The 23504-nt window shown below is 37.0% G+C and overlaps 2 protein-coding genes across 3 annotated transcripts in view; one reads left to right on the forward strand and one right to left on the reverse strand.

Moving 5' to 3' along the window:
• Positions 1–23504, forward strand: part of LOC144006685 (sialate:O-sulfotransferase 1-like) — a 236931-nt gene that overhangs the window by 182417 nt on the left and 31010 nt on the right. Inside the window, exon 12 of the transcript XR_013279902.1 lies at positions 17207–17309. The gene's annotated coding sequence lies outside the window, so the exon portion shown is untranslated. The remainder of the gene's footprint in view (positions 1–17206; positions 17310–23504) is intronic.
• The window catches only part of LOC144006686 (uncharacterized), a 68185-nt gene continuing 44730 nt past the window's right edge, over positions 50–23504 (reverse strand). The window contains exons 3-5 of one of the 2 annotated variants that reach the window (XM_077505674.1): positions 11797–11830; positions 11241–11435; positions 50–5173 (exon numbers count right to left, since the gene is read on the reverse strand). In XM_077505674.1, the coding sequence (XP_077361800.1) occupies positions 11246–11435; positions 11797–11830 (224 nt within the window). In that variant the 3' untranslated portion in view covers positions 50–5173; positions 11241–11245. Of the gene's footprint in view, positions 5174–9305; positions 11436–11796; positions 11831–23504 lie in introns of those variants that run through there. The other variant, XM_077505673.1, reaches the window with a different exon arrangement.

Consider the following 23504-nt stretch of genomic DNA (forward strand, 5'->3'; position numbering starts at 1 on the left):
TGAATAAATAAAAATCAAAATAAAAAAAAATTTAAAACGAGATTCAAAAAATAAATAAATAAAGGTGAAAATAAATACAAAAATATATATAAAGAGATTAAAAAAAACAATCAATAAAATGAATGAATTACCTTTATTATCATTGTTTACAACAGTAAACATTGTGTAACAACAAAATCGGACATGGCACTCCAGTATACACATATAAAAATAATTAAAAATAATGAAAAGATAAAAAAAAGATACAAAGAATTTAGAATATTTAAGGACAAAAAATTTACACAAGAGAATATTTGCATATGAAAGCAACATATTTACACTGGGAATTTTCTTTTCAGGGGAATGATCATGGATTCCTTGGTTGACGATGTACATCAGTTTTCAGAGTAGTGCAATAATACAATAGTGAAATAAGGCGACATTGTGCAAATTAGCATAAACATGTAAATAAAAAGATTTCTAAAAATAGGGAAGTCCTAAGGAAGTATTGCACGGGTTTATATGCATTTGTATGATGTAGTATGTTAACAATGAATAAAACTTAGTTTAAAGAGCATTTGTGGGGAGTTTATTTATTGTGCAATTTTTATTTAAGGTGGTGATGGCTCTGGGGGAAAAACTGTCTCTGAGCCTGTTGGTTTTACTTTTGTGTGACCTGTAGCGTCTTCCGGAGGGCAGCAGGTGAAAGAGGTGGTGGCCCGGATGAGAGGAGTCCTTTATGATGTTATCAGCTCTACTATGGTAGCGAGAGCAGGGAATGTCCTCCAAGCTGGGCAGAGAGCAGCCGATGACTTTCTGGGCTGTGTTGATGACCCTCTGGGTCTCACATTTATTTAATCAAGAAATGTTATTCAAATGAGGGTGTGTGTGTGTGTTTTTGGTTGGACTCCGCCATTGTAAACAACTTACAGACACTAGAGCAGCGAACAAGGAAGTCTCACCGGCTTGCATGGAGAGCTCCAGCAATGGACAACTATCTTGTCCACGTCACACTGACACCACAACGTGCAACTTGAGTTGCTCGACAACTTAGTGCAAGTTTTTGTAAAACGAGGTCCGCTGTTTCTTTCATGTGTGTGAATTCTCCCTTGCTGTGGAACGAGTATAGACTGACATGTCGATCAACCAATAGGCGAAGAGTTCAACCTAGGACACACTTAGGACCGCACCCTCATTTGAATAACATTTCATGACAGATTTCATGCTGACAGGGTCTGCAGCATGAAATAAATAAATATGAGAGCAGAGCCTTTTAATTTATTGATTGCTATTTAATTCTATTTATATATATACATACCTGCCGTGGTGATGATGTACAGACGAGTGGCGTGTAGACCGGCGGTACCAGACTATAGACTGGTGGTTGCGGACCACTATAATAGGGGGACTGTTCCCCAGTAGAGCTTTATGGCTAGCTACACCCCTGGTTGGGCATCTATCAATGCCAGTGACATAGTGACAGGCAGGACAATTAAATGTCCTGCCACTAGATGGCAGAAGGCAGAGATTAGATCAAGTGTGTGCAAGTCCCAATTCATTTTGTCTTGGACAAGTCGTCTCAGGAAAGTGAAGTCCAGTCCAGTGTTACCGTAATAAGTATGGTCTCAGGTCAAGTCACCTTGCAGACAAAGAGAAGATAAAGAAGGTCAAATAATGACATTACAGGACAACTTAATCTTACCTGTATGCTTGGATCACACCTTTCAAAAATAATGTACTCCAATACCACTTCATAACTCAAATTCAATAATCATCATGTCATTTTGTATTTGGATGTTAATCAAAACTTGTTTTACGCTCCAAACAACTTCAGCTTGATTATAAATAAATAAATAAATAAATAAATTTTAAAAAATGACAGCAATACTATAATATCTGCATAAATCATTCATCTCATATTTACAAGCTGTTGAATTTGGAAAATATATCTCGTAATTCATATTAGAAAGGGTCTTGACGCTCATATTGTGTATAACTTTATATGGAGCACTTTAAAAACGACTATACCTGTATACAAAGTGCTGTTCATAAAGCAACAATCAGACATATAAAACAGTAAAAACTACAACATTAAATAAACATTGAAAAAATAAAATAAAAACAGTTGACGCAATAAAGTTACACAATTTTAAATCCTATTTTTTCCATGTGCCATCCTTTTTATTTTTATTATTATTATTATTTTTTATAAACTAAAATGTAACTTTAAAACCATTACTACTCTTTTCATCAACTCTTAATTGACCATTTCAAATCATATTTCCACATGACTTCAGAGTAAGTGCGCTTAAGAATGAATGTTAGCAGCATAGACCTTTGCATCAGATCAAGCTAACTTTAGCGAATCATTCATTCTACTGGACTGAGTTAAAGCCATGCTAAGTAATAATTATTACAGATACTGTATTTTCTGGTCAGAATGCGTGTTCAAATGATAAATAAAGTTCGATGATGGAGTCTGTTTTACATCAAACGCATAATTTGTTTAGCCACACAAATACGCGGTCTGCAACCCTCCCACTTTTGTGCGGAGGATTAGCCTGTCAATCAAACACTTTCTCACCAAGTGCTGCAGTAAAATCAGAATTTGGAACATTACTTGATACGAACTGTGACGAATCGAGAGGTGAAAATCGACCTACAGCTGGACTGTCGCGATAAACTGTGAAAGGTGTATTGGTCCAGAAAGGAAATACCCGGTAAGTACTTTTTTTTACATACGCTTTAATCTTGCAAAACAAACAAAGAAAAATATAACCTTGAATTTTTTAACTCTCCATTTTTTGTTGTGTAGTTCCCATTTAATGCAGATCTCCTTTGTGCAAAAATGTAAAAGAGAATGAACTGTCAAGTACAGTAATCCAATTAATTTGTGCATGCAGTAAATGAGTCAATAGTGAAACAAGACTGAAATGGAGTGTAACACTGGCGAGCAGGTGGCTGGTCCTTGACCTAATGTCCTGTGTATTATCCAAATTAATTAAATTTACCGTGCATGCAAAAATGATGATGAAAACTGTTGACATTTGAATGAGCTCATGGACAGGAGGCGTGTTAGCTGATTTTGGCACAAAAACTTCCTTTGTCCCACCCGTAATGTTATGTGCAGAGAAATTACTCGCATGGTAGTGTTGCAACTTATTGAGAATTTTCTCTGTGCAAAAATACTGTATTTGTTTTGTACCTGTTTACATTACGGTGTTTATTTATTTATTTATTTATTCATTGATTTATTTATTGTTATTTATTTTATTTATTTTTTTTGGGGGGGGGTATTGTTGAATAAAGAATGTTCCGGTCAATGTGTATAGGAAACTAGTGTGGTTCAATACCTCCAACAAGGTTAAGAACCACTGTTCTTATACTTTATAATTAAATTACTGTAATGGGAATTTGGTTTTGTCAAAAATTTCATTAAAAAAAAAAATACATTAAGTCTCAATTTTGCATGGATATGCGTAACATTCCTTTATATCAGAGGTGTCCAAACTACGGCCCAGGGGCCATTTGCGGCCTGCCGTCCATTTTTTCGTGGCCCGCGACATATGCTAAAAATGGCATTTGACTCAGTTCAAATAAAATAAAAATAAAAATGTTTGGAGATGGTCAAAGTAAGAAGGGAGGGTGTCGAAAAACACAGGGGCTATTAAAGGTGATTTTAGTTAACTAAAACTAACGAAAAAATTTAAATTCCAAAAACAATTTCGTTAACGAAATAAAATAAAAACGAAGATGCTCTTTAAAAAAAGAAAACTAATTGAAACTACATTTTATGTTTACAAAACTAACTAAAATAAAACTAACTATAATTGTAGAAAAAATGTCCTTTGTTTTAGTATTTGGTAATTAATTTAATGCATGAGCCTTTGGGGATTTTGATTTTTAGTAGATTTATTTTGATATAAACCGGAATAATGACGCCGCGCCGATCGTGTTTTTTTATTGCGCACAAGTAATACACATTAAAAAAAAAAACACCTAAAACTAACACTGAAACTAACTAACCTAAAACTAAGCATTTATTAAAGAACTAAAACTAATTTAAAAAAAACTATCAGAACTACCCTGAAAACTAATTAAAACTAACTAAATAGAAAAACAAAACAAAACTCAAAACAAAATAAAAGCTAAAATGAAAAATTCTAAAACTATAATAACCCTACTGCCATATTACAAATAAATTGGTTAAAGATACCGTAACATTTTTCTAAATATGCAAAAGCACAAATAAATTATTTGTACAATTTTTAGGACTAAACACAATTTCTTTCCATAACATTATGTGGCCCTTGCGTCCTTCTGATTTTCTGTATGTGGCCCTCAAATGAAAAAGTTTGGACACCCCTGCTTTATATGATTTGCCGCTCCATGTGGCATATTCCTAACGATTTGATGCATCATGCAATATATTTGAAGCTTAAAGCTCGGGTACAAAAAGAAGACTTGGAATGTTCCAGACTTCACAAAAAGCGATACAATGTTGAACTATAGCTTTAAGAACAATTAGTCAAGGCTAGGCTGGAAAGTATGTAATCCAGTTATAGCGGCTGTCACAACACATTCCTCCCTTTCACTGAAAAAAAACAACTCATAAGATTTACTTAAAAAAATCTTGCAAGTATTTGCACACACTCCAATTAAGTAAATTCTACTACTCAATATCAAGCATATCACAATGAACAGAATTAAATAACATTTACATGCAACTAAAGATTGATTACATGTGGGAAATATTAAGTAACTTACTAAACGTAATTATAAAGTTCCTTACTGTAATGTAGTATTATGTAGTTATTGTAATTAGGTCATAGCCATTGCTTATGAAGTAAATGTTAAAAACATAAATTGATTACCAATATGAAATAAATAAGTAATTGTATTCATTTTTTCTATTTGACTTCACTTAATTATACTGAACTCTAAATCCAAAACATTTTAGTACTTGGACTAAATCCGTTGAAATAAATACAAACACTCATATAGTCACAATCACACCTAGGGGCCATTTAGTCACTCCAATCAACCTACAATGCAAGTTTTTCGGAATGTGGGAGGAAACCGATGAAGCATGGGGAGAACATGCAAACTCCACCCAGTAAGGTCGAAACCTGGACTCGAACTGGCATCTTCTGCAATGGGAAGCAGACGTGCTAACCACTCAAACACCATGCCTCTGGAAAACAAATTAGAGATCATGTTAAAGAAAGTCCTTTTGTTTAGTGCTGAAAGTCACTGCAATAGAGATTCAAATTACAAAATAAGAATACAAGCAACTTTCCCCAAATTGAGGATTCATTTATAATAAATTAACTAAATTGCAGGGATAAAAAAAAAGGAAAAAAAGAAAAGAAAACTTGAAGTTTCAGTCTTTGTTGAAAATAAATTGATATGACAAATTATTCAGGTTAAATGTTTACTTAAAGGTCAGGTTTCACACATTTAATACAATTCACATTACCATAGTTCATTTGTTTTGTAATACATATATACCATTTCAAGCAAGTTGTGAACCGTAGTTTGACTAAAAATCAGGTTTTAATAGCAAATTCCGAGTGTTTCCGAAGTTGCTTTACTTACTGCTAGGACTACTGGAAATGACGTTTCAGTAGACACGGGACATCAAACACATATTGTACACAGTGCGTTCGGTGCCGGTTGTCGCGGGTTCGCTCCTCCGCCTGGGAGACCCCATGTGGCTTACATGAAGTGAGCTTGTGTGTGCGTGTGTGAGTGAGTGGTTAAAAAAAATCGTTCGGTTGTATGCGCTTGTGTTGAGTTGTTTTCCAGTTCAACGACGGTTTATCGTGTCGCATTTGGTTGCACTAATGGTCAAGGGAGTGACGGGAGCTTCTTTAGCTTTCCAAAGAGGAAAAAAAAAAAAACTACGTGACCAGTGCGCCGTCCATGGCAACTCGGCCTTCGCCTATTACAGTGCACAGTCCACTGTTTCTTGGATGCTACACATTCAATCAATGGCGACCAAACTTTTTTAAATCCGAGGGGGAAGATGATTTCAAGACAGAAGGGACGACAGAATACAGCATTGTCCAGCCCGATGTGTTTGATCCGATTAGGACGTCGGAGTTTCTCAATGACGATGACGAAGATGTGGAAAGTGTCACGAAGGAAGCCACAATACAGCAGAGCGGATCGGAAATATAGACCTGTATGTTTGTGAACTTCTGTTTCTGTTCTGTATGTATTTGTTCAAGCAACCTCAACTTTCTGTAGCACTAAAGCGTGAAAGACGTCAACAGGCGGCTACGTTGTGCTAATGAGAATAATAGTAATGCGTCGGCTGTTCATGACAAGTTAACGTGGCGACAAACTTTAGCTGCATTTTCCATTCATAAAAAAATATCGGATGCACAGTACGAAACAACAACGGTAGCACTAAATCCTCAAAATGATCAGCACAAAGCTTGAGTGCTTGGTTGGCGAGCATAACTCACGATGTTTTCTTCCTTGCCGATTGACTTTTCATATCACTGGTCACGTAGGATTTTTTTCCCCCTTTATAAAGCTAAAGAAGCTCCCGTCACTCCCTTGACCATTAGTGCAACCAAATGCGACACGATAAACCATCGTTGAACTGGAAAACAACTCAACACAAGCGCATACAACCGAACGCATTTATTATTTTTATTTTTTTTATGTAACCACTCACTCATACACTCACACACAAGCTTACTTCATGCAAGCCACATGGGGTCTCCCAGGCGGAGGAGCGAACCCGCACAAAAAAAACAAACGCTGCTGTGGCGACTTTGTCGTCTATGACGTCACTGCTCCGGAAACACCTGAAGACACCAGGACGCTAGATTCAAATCTTCGAGGACGCCTTCTGACTTGTATTTAGTGATTAAACTGCTTTACAGCTACAATATAACCACTTTGTAATGAAAATTATGCTTTGTAAAGGTGTTCTAAAGGTTTCAAGATTAACATGGAAATGTGTGAAATCTGACCTTTAAGTATTTTAAGCAAGACACTATATAACTGAATAATACATAAGTCATAGTTCTATGTTTCCCGAATGACAATAAGCAGGAAAAATAATTCAATAATGATTAAATTAACAAATATATTAGTGGTTAGTGTACATAAATAATGTAATTATATACAACGTGCATTATAATGTATGTTTATTTAAACGTCAAATTATAGAAACTTCTCCCTCTCTCGTAAAATGTACTCGTTTTTAGCACTTCTAAAATTAAACACATTAACTGAGTAAATCTTTATTATTAATTTAATTTAAAATGTATTACAAAATTTGATGTAAACACATTACACAGAAGAAAACAAGTAGCACATTGAAATATACCTAATGTTTTTAATTAGCGTTGATTACTTGAAAAAAAAAAAGTAAATATAATTTATGAAACCAAGGTAATGTCTACAATAGGGATGGAACGATAATGGCAATATCGTGATATCGCGATATTAAAACTGCCACAATATCGTCGCCGTCATGTTCACGATATTTAAAAGCCACACATCTGCTAAAAGTCAGGTTGATTTCCATTTGTGCAGTTCTAGCACCCTCTGGTGGTTAGTTTTTTTTTTTTTAGTACAGTATGATTTTCATTAGGGATGTTTTGGCCTATGTTTAAAATCTATGCTAATCGTTAGATGATCATCGTAATATGCTTGTGTAGCGAGTCAATATGTGGAAGAACTCAATGTGGGCTTGCATTAGGTAAGTAAGTGCCTCAATATTAAGTGTTATTAGTGATTGTAGTCTGTTTATATGTATTGCTGTTATGTACAAAAGCACAATATTGTGCTTTTTATTTTTAGTATGAGCTCATTTATTTACAATATCGTGACCTTTTTTTAAATATCGCCAACCTCCCCACAATATCATGATAATTATCGTATTGTGAGCTTCATATCGTGATATCGTATCGTGATTTTTAGATATCGTTACATCCCTAATCTACAATGGCACAAAATCATTTTTTTCCTCAGTGTTACACCCCCCCCCCCCCCCCCCCCCCCCCCATGCAGACAATGAATCTGATTTAAGGAATTGTATGGTGATGTCACTGAATTTGTGCAGTTTGTTATCAACTGTGTTTAAGGTGTCATGACTGTTTTGTAAAGTGGAGATGGCGAACTGTATTGCTTCCGAACAACTGGATGCTGTATTCTGATATGACTCACAGCAGCGGTGGCCAGACTGAGTTCTTGTGTCGTGATCCCGCATCACGGGGTTAATGGCGCTGCGTGCTGGTGAGGCGAGGGAGGAGCGTGGCAGGTTTTTCTAAAGCATTCTGTGACTGAACATTTGAATGCAGTGTCTGTTGTTGGAGGTGGGGAGGTGCCTGCTACTTTCCCAGCAGCCCTTGGGCCGCTGACAGGGAGATGGATGATATCTGCAGCCTGGCCGCATTGCCTCTCTCATTGCATACGCATACACGCACACACACAGAAAAAATATGAGTTCTTGTCTTCTACAGCTCATGCTGCCTTTGGCAACAAAGCTAATATCCGACATATCAAGGGGAATGAAAGCCTCACCAGTAAAAACATTGTAATTGTTTTGAGAGGAAATTGGAGGATTCCTGCTTTGTTTGTTTGTTGTAGAATCAAATGCCACATTACACGTGCACACACAGAAACAGAGAAAACACTCGTTTGTGATCTGTTTATTTACAGTATAAATCACATACTACAAAGCTCAGCCAGAAGAAATGCATTTGAGTAGTATTTTGGAAAATACATACAGTTCCTCTACTTCCTACCTGACCCAGTACATAATGCGGGAGAGTATTCTTACATGTTCTTTTACTCACCTTATCGGGCTTTTTAACATGGACTGGCCATAACATTAAACCACTTTCACAATCTCTTGAAATCAAATAAAAGAACTATTTATCAAATATTTCTTTCTACTCACTATGTTAAACTGGAAGGTGTGTCTAATTTTTGTGTTAGCTATTTACTAGAGTTGGGTGAGTACCGATACGTCATATTGGTGCTGATACCAGTCTTATTTTAAGGACTCGCAACACGGCGGCTCTCATAGAAAATTGCCTTTGATTTCATGCAATTAGGATATTGTAGGTGTTAATTTTAAATTATCTGTCTTTTGTGTGTGTGTGGAAATTTTACATATCAATAGTACTAGTGGTATCGGTACTTGGTATAGGTATCTGTGACTACTCAAAAGTCAATTACTATGAATACAATATTTTTCTTCCATCATTCTTGGTTTTATTGGATTGTTAAAAAGTCCCCATTTTTTTGTGTCACCCTGTAAACATATATAATTTGACAAAAATACAAACTTTTTGAAATGCCTTTCAGCTTGTTTATTGAGCAACCTTTCAGATTTGCAAAATTTTAAAAAGTAATCAGCTTCATATGGTTTTATACAGTAAATAAAGTTTTCCAAAATTTTCAAAATAATTGATATGTCAAACTTGTACTTAAGAGTTATTTTTACTTTAAACCAAAGCAAAAGATGCACAGAGTGCCCAAGGTCAGTAGCATCTCTTATAAAATTAATTGAAAATTGATACGACTGTTTTGTTCGCTGAAGTCAATACAGTTTTAAATTGACCTCTTATCGGTCATAAGATTTTTTTAAAAAGGCCGATGCAGATATTCGTCAACATGATGACGCCGATCATCTGCCAGGCCGATAATCGGTCTATCCCTAGTTTAAATTAAGTAGCTCCAAGAGAGCAAAGTGTAAATAAAGTGGTACCTCTACTTACGAACATCCCTTCATAAGAAATTTTCAAGTTACGAAACTCCTCAACAGGAAAATATTGCCTCTTGTTACGAAACAAGTTTCAGGATACAAAAGGTAAAAATACAGTATGGGATGCTATCGCAGCTCCCTGAACGCAACATACTTACAGCTGCTCTGCCATTGGCTATTACTGGCATCTTCCTGGTATCCTATTGGCTAAGAGGGACCTGTACCCTATATTACCATAGATATAGAATAGAATGTGTCTATGTAGCGTCCTCGTTATTCGGCCCTCGGGCCATGAGGTGTTCAGATAGTTTTACGTAAATGTATTAACTAACGGCCGACGAATTTGTGCAAAAATTCAAACAATTGGTGATTGATGAAGGCTACGTTGCACAGTAAGTTTTTATTTGCGACGAGACGGGCCTTTTTTTTTGGGGGGAAGATGCCTCGCCGTACCTGAAGTTTCCATGAACTTTCGAATTTATTGAAAAGAATCACCCAGAAAAAGTTTTCACCATTCGGGCGATCAATGATCTATGATGATGTTTGCCTTGGACATTTTCGAAGGATTGTTTAAAAAAACAAAAACAAAAAAAAAACAAGGGCTCCAGGTTGAGGAGTGGAACCGTCACTTGCCTTCGGGAGATGATGTGCGGCTTACATGATGTAAGCGTGTGTGAGTGAGTGAGTGAGTGAGTGAGTGAGTGAGTGAGTGAGTGAGTGAGTGAGTGATTAAAAAAAAGATTGTTAAAAAAACAAACATCTTTGAATCAGCTCTTTACAAAACACCAGGCAAAAACACTTCTGAGAGAGAACATGAACCAAAGAAGGCAAAAAACTAAGAGGGCAGCAGTTAAAAAGGTAAATGACCATCATTTTTATTCTTTACACTATTCTTTATTTTTTACATAATGCACAACTCTCATTTATTGTGCAATAATCTAATTGTAACATATATTTGTTACATGTTTTGATGCATTTTTATACGTTATAAAACAATTATGTCTGAATTTTGGGAGGCTTGGAAGGGATTAGGGCATTTACATGGAAAATGTGTCTCTACTTACAAAATTTTCTACTTCAGAACTTTCTTCCAGAACCAATTAATTTCGTAAGTAGAGGTACCACTGTAAATTTAAATTGGGGAAATGGCATGTGTGTTAAATTGTTGCAGAAATTCATCAATCACCAGTCGTAAATATATAAAAGAAAATACAAGTATTACAGCTCACAACCTGTATGGAATGTGACATTGCAGCAATAGCAACTTAATAAGGTTTGCTTGTATCACATTTTTTTTCCAGTGCTTTTGGTTAATGTTGACAAACTAAACAGAGTACTATTATCTTTATAAGGCAAGACGATTTTGTACTGGGTATCATCAGACAGGTCCAGTGGTCGCAAAATGATGGCCAGTCAATGTACACAGAATAGTGATACATAGAAGTATATAGTAGTCTATACTGTATGTTCAGGAAGTGTTCCCCTCCAGTCCATCACCTCACTCACTCTTTGTCATTGTCCTTACCTGCTTTACCCTGTTCTCCACTGCACTATTGATGTTTCTGCAGTTAGGCCCCCATCCAGCGGTTTTATCACCTTAGCAACAGCCACCGCATACTGATGTGGAGCTGGGGGGTTTGTGGCACGGGTGGTGGTGGACTGTCTCCTCCACTTCGCTTCAAACCTGCCCACTTTCTCTTCCATCTTCCTCCTCCTCATTCTGGGAGAATGGAAAGAAAGAAAGGCTGTTACCCGCAGCACATAGCAGCAGAGAGGATGGTGCTGTGTGTGTGTGTGTGTGTGGGGGGGGGGGGGGGGGGGGGGGGGGGGTAAAGCGGGGTGTCAAAGGGAACATCTATCACTTTTTTAAGTGACTGCTATGGGACAGAGTGGGGCAGAAGGTCATCTGGTCTCTTCATGGACACGGAGGGCACCTGAGCAGCTTCCAAATGACTCAGGTGCAATTAGCTCATGCAAACTTAACAGCAGTCTGACTTTTAGTCACTTATCCGCAGCCAAGTACATCGAAAATCAAGAGGATCTAAACCCAACATTATCAGCCACAGAGAGTCATGTCTTACCTGTGACCACAATGAAGGACAAGCGCCTCATCTCCTAGACAAAAAAAAACAAAAAAAACAATGAAAACAATTTAGCAAATATGTAGAAAAGTATCAAATATAGAATGTATTGCTTCTATTTTTTTTAATAACAAAAATGTCCCTGACCAAATAGCAGAAATACAGTAAAATCGTGTGAATACTGTAACACACATCCATGTATTACCCCACAAGCAGTTTTCCCATGCCTATGATTAGACATATATTTAATTACAGTATGTGAAGCAAATTGAGTTATGTTGTGTGTGTATAAATCAGTGGTTCTATTTGTTTTGTTTTGTTTTTTACAACCCCAAGTACTGCCGAGGTACTGATGAATGTCTAAACAAAACTGTTCATTTCTTATCCTATCCCCTGTATGATACCCCCCTCGATTTGGGATCTTTTTTATCTTAAGAAAGGGGGAAAAAAAAAAAAAAAAGCATTGCACTGACGGCCGAAGAACCTTGATTTGGATTAGCACCCTCATAGATGCCCTCCTCCTGCATATGTTTAAATGTTATGCATGAGCCATGCATTGTTAAGTGACAAATTACAGACAATTTTTTAAAAATTTTAATACAAAAAAAATCATAGGTCTGCACCAACTTTTTTTTTCATTGCCTATGCCCCAAAAAGCCTTAAAGTGTAAAATATATTACAATTTATATTTATTTGAGTGAAGCCAATATGGGAAGACTGTTACCATAATAAGAGCAGGGGTTCCCAAACCTTAAAAACAACAACAACAACAACAAAAAACCGTTCATACTCAGGAACCGGCTCATTGAAATGTATTGTGTAAGTGAGTGTAATGTTTACGTATGTTTATAGAAAAAAAAACATACAATAAATAGGCAACTATTATGACTGTGTGGAAAAAAACCTTACTGTACAGATTTACTGTGAATTTTCACCTTAAAAACGGGTTGATCAAATAAACCAAAAAATTGTTTAAAATGGACCAATCTAGTTGGCAGTCCAACCAATCCTTTGGTTAAAAGAACTAATCTAGAATGGTAGCGTTGTCAACCAATCTTTATTGGTTAAAGGGCCAACCGATACATTGGTCATTTTGACTAAGGTGTTGGTTAATTTGTGTACAACCATAGAGGAAGCAACCAAAATAAATTGGTTGTATTGGAACCATCTACAGTACAGGCCAAAAGCTTGGACACACCTTATGCAATGCATTTTCTTTATTTTCAGGCACATTTACTTTGTAGATTCTCACTGTACATAGGTAAAAATATTTGAAAACATGTTTTACATTCCAGTATCTTCGAAATAGTCACTCTTTGCTCTGATGATTTATTTATTTATTTATTTTTTGCACACCTGTGGCATTGCGTCGATGAGCTTCAAGAGTAGCCACCTGAAATGGTTTTCCAACAGTATTGCATGCAATCCCAGAGGTGAGAATGCCAAGAGTGTGCAAAGCAGTAATCAGTGCAAAGGGTGGCTATTTTGAAGAAACGAGAATCTAAAACATGTTTTCAGTTATTTCATTGGCTGGCAACCTGTTCAGGGTGTACCCCGCCTACTGCCCGAAGCTGGCCGGGATAGGATCCAGCATCCCCGCAACCCTTGTGAGGAGTAACTGCTTGAGTTGAGAAAATGGATAACTCCACATGTTTCATTCTTAGTTGACGTCTTCAGTGAGAATCTACACTGTAAATGTCATGAGAATAAAGCAAACACATTGAATGACGTGTGTGTGTGTGCGTGCGTGCGTGTACATGTGCGTGCGTGCGTGCGTCCAAACTTTTGGGCTGTACTGTATATTGCTTAATAATGTACATTATAACTCATTTGCTACCAAAAATGTATAAATACGTTCTATTTTAAATGTTTTAAGTGTCCCAAAGACGTAGTTACACTTTTTTATTTATTTTATTTTGTATTTTTTTTTTCATGCTAGAGCATACAGAAGGCTTTGATGCAGCCTTTCTAATGCAGAGAACGGTTGAAGCAATGGTAGTTATTACGAAAACGGCCAGCAGGTGGCAGCAGAGTATAAGCGATCAACCAGGGCCATGTTAAAACAAGCCAATTTCCCCACAGAACAGATTTGTGAATAATGATAAAACTTAGCTATATTCTAACTCTAATTGATGCAAAACGGAAACCGATAGAAACATACTTTTGTTTTTCCTGATGAAAGAAGGGACTCTAATCTTTCTTTTGGTATGTTCCATGTTTTTATAGTAATACCATACCATGAACAACCATTCACAATCACAATCATACCTAGAATACCATTGGGGGACACACGGCCATGTGGAGAACATGCAAACTCCATACAGGAAGTCCGGAGCCCGGATTTGAACCCTCAACCTCTGAAGTGCTAACCAGTTGGCCATGGTTCCATAGAATCCAGTCGGCCACCATCAGCAAAACAGTTGGGCTAGTGAAGTGTAACTAATTTTTAATCAATTTGGTTGGTTAACCAATAAAGTTGGTCGTCTAGTCAACCGGATTGGTCCATATCTGACCAATTGATTAGTTCATCTATGGACTGCTACTAACCAATATCACCCTAACCAACTAGATTGGTATATTTTTTAACCAATCCGTTTATACATTTCATATGTCCAGGGCCGCCTTTACCTACTCATATATAACCCCTCCCCCAAACCCTAAACGAGATGCTCTGCTTATTTTTCATCATTGACAAGCAAACCAGCGCACATTTTATTAAGTGTGTGGGCAGTGCACATGCCATCCACTTAACCTGGGGGTAGATTTGAAGAAAAATTTTATATTTTAACAAATTAGCCACAGAGGAATAGTAAAAAAAAAAATACCGGTACACAATTTTATAATTATTGAAGTGTAATTAATACACATTAATATTACAAAAAAAAAGTGTGAAGCAAAGTTCTGTGCAGCACAAGGAATGAAGTTAAACACGAAGAGTAAATATATAAATTAATAATTGAAGTTATCTTTGTTTTTTGTGCAGTTGTTTTTTCCAGAACGTAAAGCATGTCTCACGATGAGAAAAAAAAAAGACAGTTGAAAGAGGACATGATGACGTGAAGAAAGAGAATAATTGGGTTCAAATGAATCATTTGAATGTACCCGAAGTGGTCTGTAACGCTCGCTACATTTTGGCCACAAGCTTTTTATTGTTCCAAATTACAATGTATATTCACCGTAAAGGTAAAGCAATGTACCTTCCAGCATGATTTGATTCGGTGGGGGAAGACGGACATCTCTGTTTCGGTGTCGGTGTACTGCACCTGTGAAAGGCCGGTGACCGCACGACGTGTCCGCGCTCACCGTACAGCGTCGGCACCTCCCTCTAGCCGTGCACTAATTGTGTTGAACCGGGGACATTGCCATCCTCCACCCGGTGCGTAGGCTGTCATACTTCATAAACTGGCGCCGCAAAAATCTCGCTCTCTTCCAAACCAGGAAATGTATTTTTAGCGAGTGAAAACCAGTGCGAGTCGGCGACGTCAGTACGCTGGTGCACGTATAATTCTAAACTCAACTCAACTTTATTTATAAAGCGCTTTAAGAACAGGCATTGCTGTATACAAAGTGCTGTACATAAACATAAATATCGGTTGTGTAGTAAAGAATAAGGTAACAAAACAAGAACAAAGCAAACATTTTGAAGTGCGTATACAAGTTTGTTTTTGTTTTTTTACAAGTAAATTTGACATTTTACATCAGTAAATTAATAAGAAGTAGGCGAGTGAATAAAGAAATAAATGAATGCATAAATAAGTAGACTAAACATCAAACTCATACACACCACAAAACACCAAAAACAAGTCTCATGGTGCGCCAAACGCCAAAGAATACAGATGTGTTTTAAGACGAGAAAGACGAGACGTTTTAAAAGAGAATAAAAAGAGGGATTGCCTAATATTTAGTGGAAGGTCATTCCAAAGGGAGGGACCGGCATCAGCAAATGCTCGATCTCCTCTAAGCCTCCGCTTAGCCCTTGGTAGCCTACCTCCAATTGTGTCTGGTCTGCTGACCTGAGGCAGCAAGCCTCTGCTGTGTGTAGGGGTGCAAGAGCTCAGCGAGATAAGGTGGGGCAAGACCATTGAGAGATTTGAAAACAAATAGAAGAATCTTAAAATTTCAAGGGCCGCCAGTGAAGAGAGGCCAGGATAGGGTTTATGTGTTCCCTCTTACGGGCACCAGTAAGGAGACGAGCAGCAGCATTTTGGACAAGCTGGAGATGCTGGAGGGAGGACTGGCTGATTCCAAAATAAAGTGAATTACAGTAATCCACCCAACAATTTTGTAACAATGTTGCGTTCAAGAGCGCCATGGAAAATTGTTAACTCTTCTACTCTTGCACAGTCCATACTACAAAAAGTACTCGTAAGTGTTCGGTTCCCATCCCTTTGCATAACTGACAGAAAAATCAACAAATTGACTTTTTTTTTTTAAATGATTATGATAGGCCCCTGACAACTGTAGGCCCCTGGGCTAGCCCAGGTAAACCCGTGCATTAAAGTGGCCTTGCATATGTCATATGTGTTATAATCTTACAACTCTGTCTGTTAATACTAAAAATAAAAATAAATGAAAAATTCTATTTTTATATTCAGTTAATTTCTATTTTCATTCTTCAATTCCATACTGATATCGATCATGTCTGTTTTTTTTTTCTTTTGTTTTTTCTAACATTTAAAAATGGTGGGTTGTTCTCTAAACCCACTCACTGGTAGGGATGTAACGATATCCAAACATCACGATACGATATTATCGCGATATGACGCTCACGGTACGATAATTATCACGATATAGTGGGGAGGTTGGCGATATTTAAAAAAAGGTCATAATATTGTAAAAGAAATTAGTTCATGCTAAAAAAAAAGCACAATATTGTGCTTTTGTACATAACAGCAATGCATATAAACTACCTACAATCTCTAACACTTAATATTGAGGGACTTACTCGCTAATGCAAGCACAAGTTCCTCCACATATTTACTCACTTCACAAGCATGTTACGTTCCCCTTCATCTGACAATTAGTGTATTTTAAACATAGAAGGGCCAAAACATCCCTAATGAAAATTAAACTGCACTAAAAAAACTAGCCACCAGAGGGTGCTACAACTGCACAAATGGAAATCAACCTGACTTTTTTAACAGATGTGTGGCATTTAAATATCGTGAATATGACGACGACGATATCGTGGCAGTTTTTCATATCACAATATCGCCGGTATCGTTACAGCCCTACTCACTGGGCAGCTGTGGCTTTTGAGCATAGTGAGTTACCGGTACAGCCTGGGTTAATTATTTTGACCCAGCAGACTGGGTTGAAGACTGGACTTGGCTGAAGATCTGAAGCTGGTTGACATTTTGACACAGTTTTGTTGTGCACTGAAGTTCAAATTAATTTGATGTGTTCTTAGAAAATGGTGGTGGCAGCTGGACAAGGGGATGAGGTTCAAATTCCAGCCAGGACAAACACAAGTTGAATCTTTACCTGCCCACTGGACACACTTGAGAACACAAGTAAGAATTTTATGGTCATGACCTCTTCCGGCTGGGCCACAAAGTAAACATTGTTTGTTCATGCTTTTGTATGTTTCCACCATGAAATTATTTCATATACACTACTAACTTAAGCATTTAAATTTCAACATGGCCATTGACTAGGAATGAACAACATGGTCAATGAGTTGTGAAATCAACAACACCCACAAACTATGGCCAGCAGATGGCAGCATTATATCTCTTTTCAATGGGTTGCCGATGTATGAAATTACAATGAAGCATGACGGAATCTGATTAAATAGAATGTTTTCAAGGGTGACATGAATGATCAAAGCCTTTGTCAAACTAAACCTAATTCACAGAGCTACACTAAACAAAAAAAAATATATTACTGTCAAAGTCACTGTTGTGGATAAAATGTATGTTTTCACAAGAAGCTTATTTTCGCCTTTTCATTTTTCGCTAAATGCCATTCAAATTACGGAATAAGGTAGAAACGTACTTTTTTTGTAATGAAAGAATGGAATGCAGTCTTTCATTTGGTACCCACATTGTATATGTAATAAAAGCACACAATATTCTGTTTGCCTTGAAAGATGAGTTAAAATGCTCGAAATCGGCTGGCACTGTGGGGTTTTTTTTTTTTTTTTTTATAACCTGTGGCAGTAAAGGAGTTAAGATTCCTGTAGCAACAACACCAAGCCAGCTATTGGTCACGTTCGAGTCTCAGTCACAGGATAGCCAACCTAGAAGACAGAGGACAATTATCCGGTCCCCGTTCCAGTTCAATAAGTCCATCAAGCCGCAAGCCAGATACCGCGTTTCCCTGGCAACGCCTCGCAGGTAAATCACATATCGGGGCGGTGAGAGAAGGGGAGCTATATGACCAAGAGGGAATGTGCCCTCAACAAATCTGCCTTGAGAGAATCCAGGTTAACAAAGCTGGCTCATAAGGTAAAGTTTCTTCTCTACTTTGGCTTTGTTGCTTGCCTGCCAATCACATCCTCTTCAGAATGAGAGCCCTCAAATCTTAGTGTATTCCTCAACTGTCCGTTCAGTTGACAACCCCACTTCGAACAGCACTTACTGTAATCTAAGAGCACTAATGAAGTTAATCGCGTTTCCCATCACCCCGAGGAAAAGGGAGGAACTTTGCCCTGGATGCACCAGCCAATACAATTATGGGTGGCACTACGATTTATAATCTTGATTGGATTGCAAACAAAATCGAATTGGCTTCAGTGGAGCGCTTTAGAGGCGGGGCTCAGAATGAAATGTGCGCGTCCATGTTGTCGCACAGGTGCATGGGAGGCGTCATCATCGATGTGTGTGTGTTCAGGTGACTGTCTGGCCTCCTGCCGCAGTGTCTGGAAATTCAGACAACCCCCCCCCCCCCCCCCCACAAAAGCGCCCCCTCTTCTTTTTCAGTGCTGCACCGCTATCAAGCATACCTGACACCCCGCTCTTGTTCTCCCTCCTCATGCCCCTCCCACTCCGCTGTAATAAGAAATCCACTAAACAAGCAGCTTCACCAAAAAACACAACCTGACAATCAATGCAAAAAAAAGAATAGTTACACACATACACACGCACACCAACATCCTTCTCATTCACAGACGTTTATCTCATTACATTTGTCAGCCGTGAATCCTAACGAAGTGGATAAAACATTTAATCTGCCCATCTTACTTTTATCAGGGAGCAATGTGGCAAGTCATTGTGTGACATGACCACCTCAGAACAATGTCGCCTAATCTCCAGCACATTCGAGTCCATCAGCTGTAGCCATGGGTTTATCCACACCTATTCAAAAGCACTGAAATAAGTCTTCATCCTTTTTCATATTTCTGTTGGCAGACAATACACGTTTTTGTATTAAGTAATACATTAAAGTAATTAATAATATATTTATACATTACACTATTACCAACAAGGCATAATAGTTTTAGATTTCTCATTACAGGACTGTCTCAGAAAATGTGAATATTGTGATGAAGTCCATTATTTTCTGTAATGCAATTAAATAAGCAAAAATGCCATACATTCTGGATTCATTACAAATCAACTGAAATATTGCAAGCCTTTTATTATTTTAATATTGCTGATTATGGCTTACAGCTTAAGAAAACTCAAATATCCTATCTCAAAATATTAGACTATTTCCTTAGACCAAGTTAAAAAAAAAAAAAAAAAGCCCTAATCAGCAATATTAAAACAATAAAAGGCTTGCAATATTTCAGTTGATTTGTAATGAATCCAGAATGTATGGCATTTTTGCCATATATTTGCCATATATTTAATTTATTAAGTTTTTCCCCTCCGGTTTGCCTTTTGTTTAGTTAGTTTAGATTTTTTTAATTTTACTTTTTATTTTTTGGGGGCAAATGCTTAATTTTATTATATATATATTTTTTTTTAACGGGTTTTACTATTAGTTTTGCAGTTTAAAAAATATATATATATAAAGAGACAAAAATGCAAGATACATATATATATATATATATATATATATATATATATATATATATATATATATATATATATATATATATATATATATATATAAGTCACTATTTTGTAATAAGATTACGGTGAGGGCAATTCCCAAATGACTGTTCGATCTTCCTTCTCCTGTACGGTTGAACAAATTACTACATTTAAAATGAACCCCGAAAGCTCATGTATGATATTAATTGACTACAATGTAAATAAAGGACATTTTCACTATGATAGTTAGTTTTAGTTAGTCTTATAAACATAAGATGTAGCTTCAGTTTTCATTTTTGAAAAATCATTTTCCTTTTTATGTTATTTTGTTAATGAAAATGTTTGAAATTTAGTTAGTTTTTCATTAGTTTTCATTAACTACCATATAATATAATATATATATATATATATATATATATATATATATATATGGTGAATAAAAAAATAATAAAAAATAAAATATATATATATATTTATTTATTTATTTTTTATTTTTATTTTTTTTATTTATTTATTTTTATTCACCATATGTATTTGCAATTTAGTGGAAAAGCAAACCCAATACTGCATTTTATATAAATGTACTCAAAAAGTCAAAGATGCAAATGCAAACTAATTAACCTTTTGATCTTCCGTGGATGCCAAAACTTTGCTTTTATGGCAAAGAAGACGCAAATGTAGTTTGGCCTTCAACTATATTGTAATCCCCAGCGTGTTGCACTTCCAAACTAGCTGGGGGTTGATTTTTACAAGGTGATATTTATTGGATACTTGGCAGATTTCACTATGCTTACTGCTTTGTTACCGTTGGGGGAGCTGCTGATGATTTCATCAGAGGGTTGGCTCCTGCCAGACTTGACTGTGTGTCAGACAAAGCCTAATAAAACTGTCTGGCTGTTTTGTGGGCACCAGCTCCACTTTGGCTACGACGCATCTGACTGATCAGCACTTGTCGCACTGTGCTTGGCTGTTTGGTATTCATGGGGCATGGTGTCCCTTCAGCTGTTGCTGGGGGCCCTGTAGCACAGACACTGTCTGATCGTTTGGCATCGGCGATGCTCACTATGAAACCAAATGGGAAGCGAGGACGGGGGGAAAAAAAAAACATAATTAGACAGCACAAGATTGGAGACAAAGAGATGGAGGGAAGGGTATTAAAGCTAGAATTGAAAAAGTGTTTGGAGCTGCATTTCTAAGGTGAAAAATACTTTTTAAAACACAGTCACCCTGAGGAGCCGTCAAACCATGCAGGTCAAGCTATAAATGACGAATTACCTCACACCTGAACAGCAGTGACATTTTTTGCCATTAAACCAAATTTATTATAATGACTTGCCTATAGTCATGAACGTAACAGGACAATTCAATGTTTTCATTTGCCTTTTAATATTTAACCTCATCTTCTAAGCATGCCTTCCTGCTCAAGTCATATTGAAGCTACCGTTTAAATGTGAATTTATACAAATTACTAACTTGGCATGTCATGGTCATGAAAAATCCTGAGATTAATTGTAAAATGAAGGGAGCAAAGGAATTACAGCTTATACGCAAATGCCAAATGCGATATATGCAAATGCCATTTTTTGGCAAATATCACAAATATGGCACTTTACTGTATTGAAATGTAATTTATTTAATTAAATCTCCGGTGTAATAACCTTATTGATTGATTGATTGAATTTTTATTTTATTATTATTATTATTATTATTATTATTATTATTATTATTATTACTATTATTATTATTAATTCAATCTCTGGTGCAATAACCTTATTTATTGATTGATTTAATTTGTATTATTATTATTATTATTATTATTATTATTATTATTATTATTATTTCAATCTCTGGTGTAATAACCTTATTTATTGATTGATTGAATTATTTTTTATTTTATTATCTGTTCTTATTGCTGCTGGATATGTAAATTTCCCAGAGGAAGCCATCCCAAAGGGACCAATAAAGTCAAGTCTAAGTCTATACATTTTTTACTCCTTGTTAACATTATACATGAGCACTTTTTAATACTATGAAAAACCTTTACAACATACACAGAGCTGAAAAATCTATTTAGTAGCAACACTGTGTAGTTTTTTTCTTTTTCTTTTTTGTCTATAAGAAATGTAGAAGTACTTCCTCTAAAAAAAAAAAAAAGGTTTCTTGAGTAAATTAACTTCTACTGGTAGGGAAAACACACTGTTGTATTATGGTGAAAACAAGCAGCAGATGTCTCCTCTAGTGCCAGAATGAAGGTGGGGGGAACACATGAGAGGAGCTGCCTTAGTCCAGATCACAGCTATTGGCTGTGTCTCAGCATTTCGATGCGGTGGTGTCAGCATGAGTCTGGGGTGTGGTGCTGTCATTGCATTCCTAATCTTCATTACATTTGACCTGCACGACAATGTTGAAAAATATTACTAACGACCAATTCAGGGTGTTACCCCGCCTCTCCAAAGTCAGCTGCAAGACTGTCGTGAGGATATGCGGTACTCAAAATGGATGGATGGATGTGTATTCTCTCGATTTCAGGTTTGTCAAGTAATAAAACACAACGTCAAGCTCCCAGACATGCATATTCCATGAAAGTGATAGCATAGATCTATGAAAATTTGTGTCATTTTCTTGTACAAAATCATATTTCTTTGTCTACTGAAAGTCGATTGTGCCCTCCGCCCGCGTCCCAAGAGCCTAACCCGTGATTTTTATCAGGAGAGCTCACAAGTTAGGGTCTCAGGGAGCAGGTGAAGTACGACAGAGTCTACCGAGGAGCTGCAGTCTGCTGCAAGACACCAGTGTTTTGCTCGACTCATATTCATATGCCTTCCTAATACTGCGACTTAAAAGTAGCCCATTTCCGCCCGACACATGTATGAGCAAAATTAAAATATTTGCCTTCTTCTTTCATCCACTCGACATAACTTGTCCAGTCGGCTCAGTGTGATTCTTCATAATGACAGACATACAATTGCTTCCACATGCAAAATATAACAAAAGACAAGGCAGCAAAGAACAACAAAGAAAGACAAATGGGGTCGATTTGTTGCAGACTACAAAATGATTTTTCCAACTGCAGCAAGACCCAAACAGACGCTCAGACAAACACGCAAGCCTGCTCTGCCCAACTAGCCTTTGTGGTTGCAAAAGGAAAAGCCCCGCAGCCAAGCTGCCTTTTTGTCCTCGAGCATCGGCTGATCATCAGTCTACGTTTCTCTCCATTAGGACGAAAGGACCTGGACCTGTCTGATGGACTGTTTGCTCACCTCGACTAATCGATGCAGAGCCTGAAACTGCTCAATATGGTTCATTTTTTTAAAATAACAAATATTTCCTGAAGTTGTTCTACATTACAGCAATAAAAAAGGACAAGAAAATGCAGATGAAAAAAAAACCCACTCATGTCGTCTTCAGACCCACCTCACCAGCAAAGTGTCAATCGTGAGAAAGCATGGCAACAGTAAAAATCTAAACAGCAATTAGTAAAACAGAGTAAAGGTATAACCTATCAACCCATAAACAACTGTAATAAAATAGCAAATTGTAATAAATATTAACAGATCCCCTCCACCCCCTCTTCTCACTCCATCCCATCCAGAATCTCTCCCGCCGCTAGGCACCCGGCTCCTCCCCCTCAGAGAACAAAAAAATCAAATAGATGTCTGACTGTCTCCTTCTCTCTGGGGAAGGCCAAGCAAAGTGCAGACTTCCGGAACTGAACGCTTTGCGCCC

Source organism: Festucalex cinctus, chromosome 18 (genome assembly GCF_051991245.1).
Source record: "Festucalex cinctus isolate MCC-2025b chromosome 18, RoL_Fcin_1.0, whole genome shotgun sequence".
NCBI classification, from domain to species: domain Eukaryota; kingdom Metazoa; phylum Chordata; class Actinopteri; order Syngnathiformes; family Syngnathidae; genus Festucalex; species Festucalex cinctus.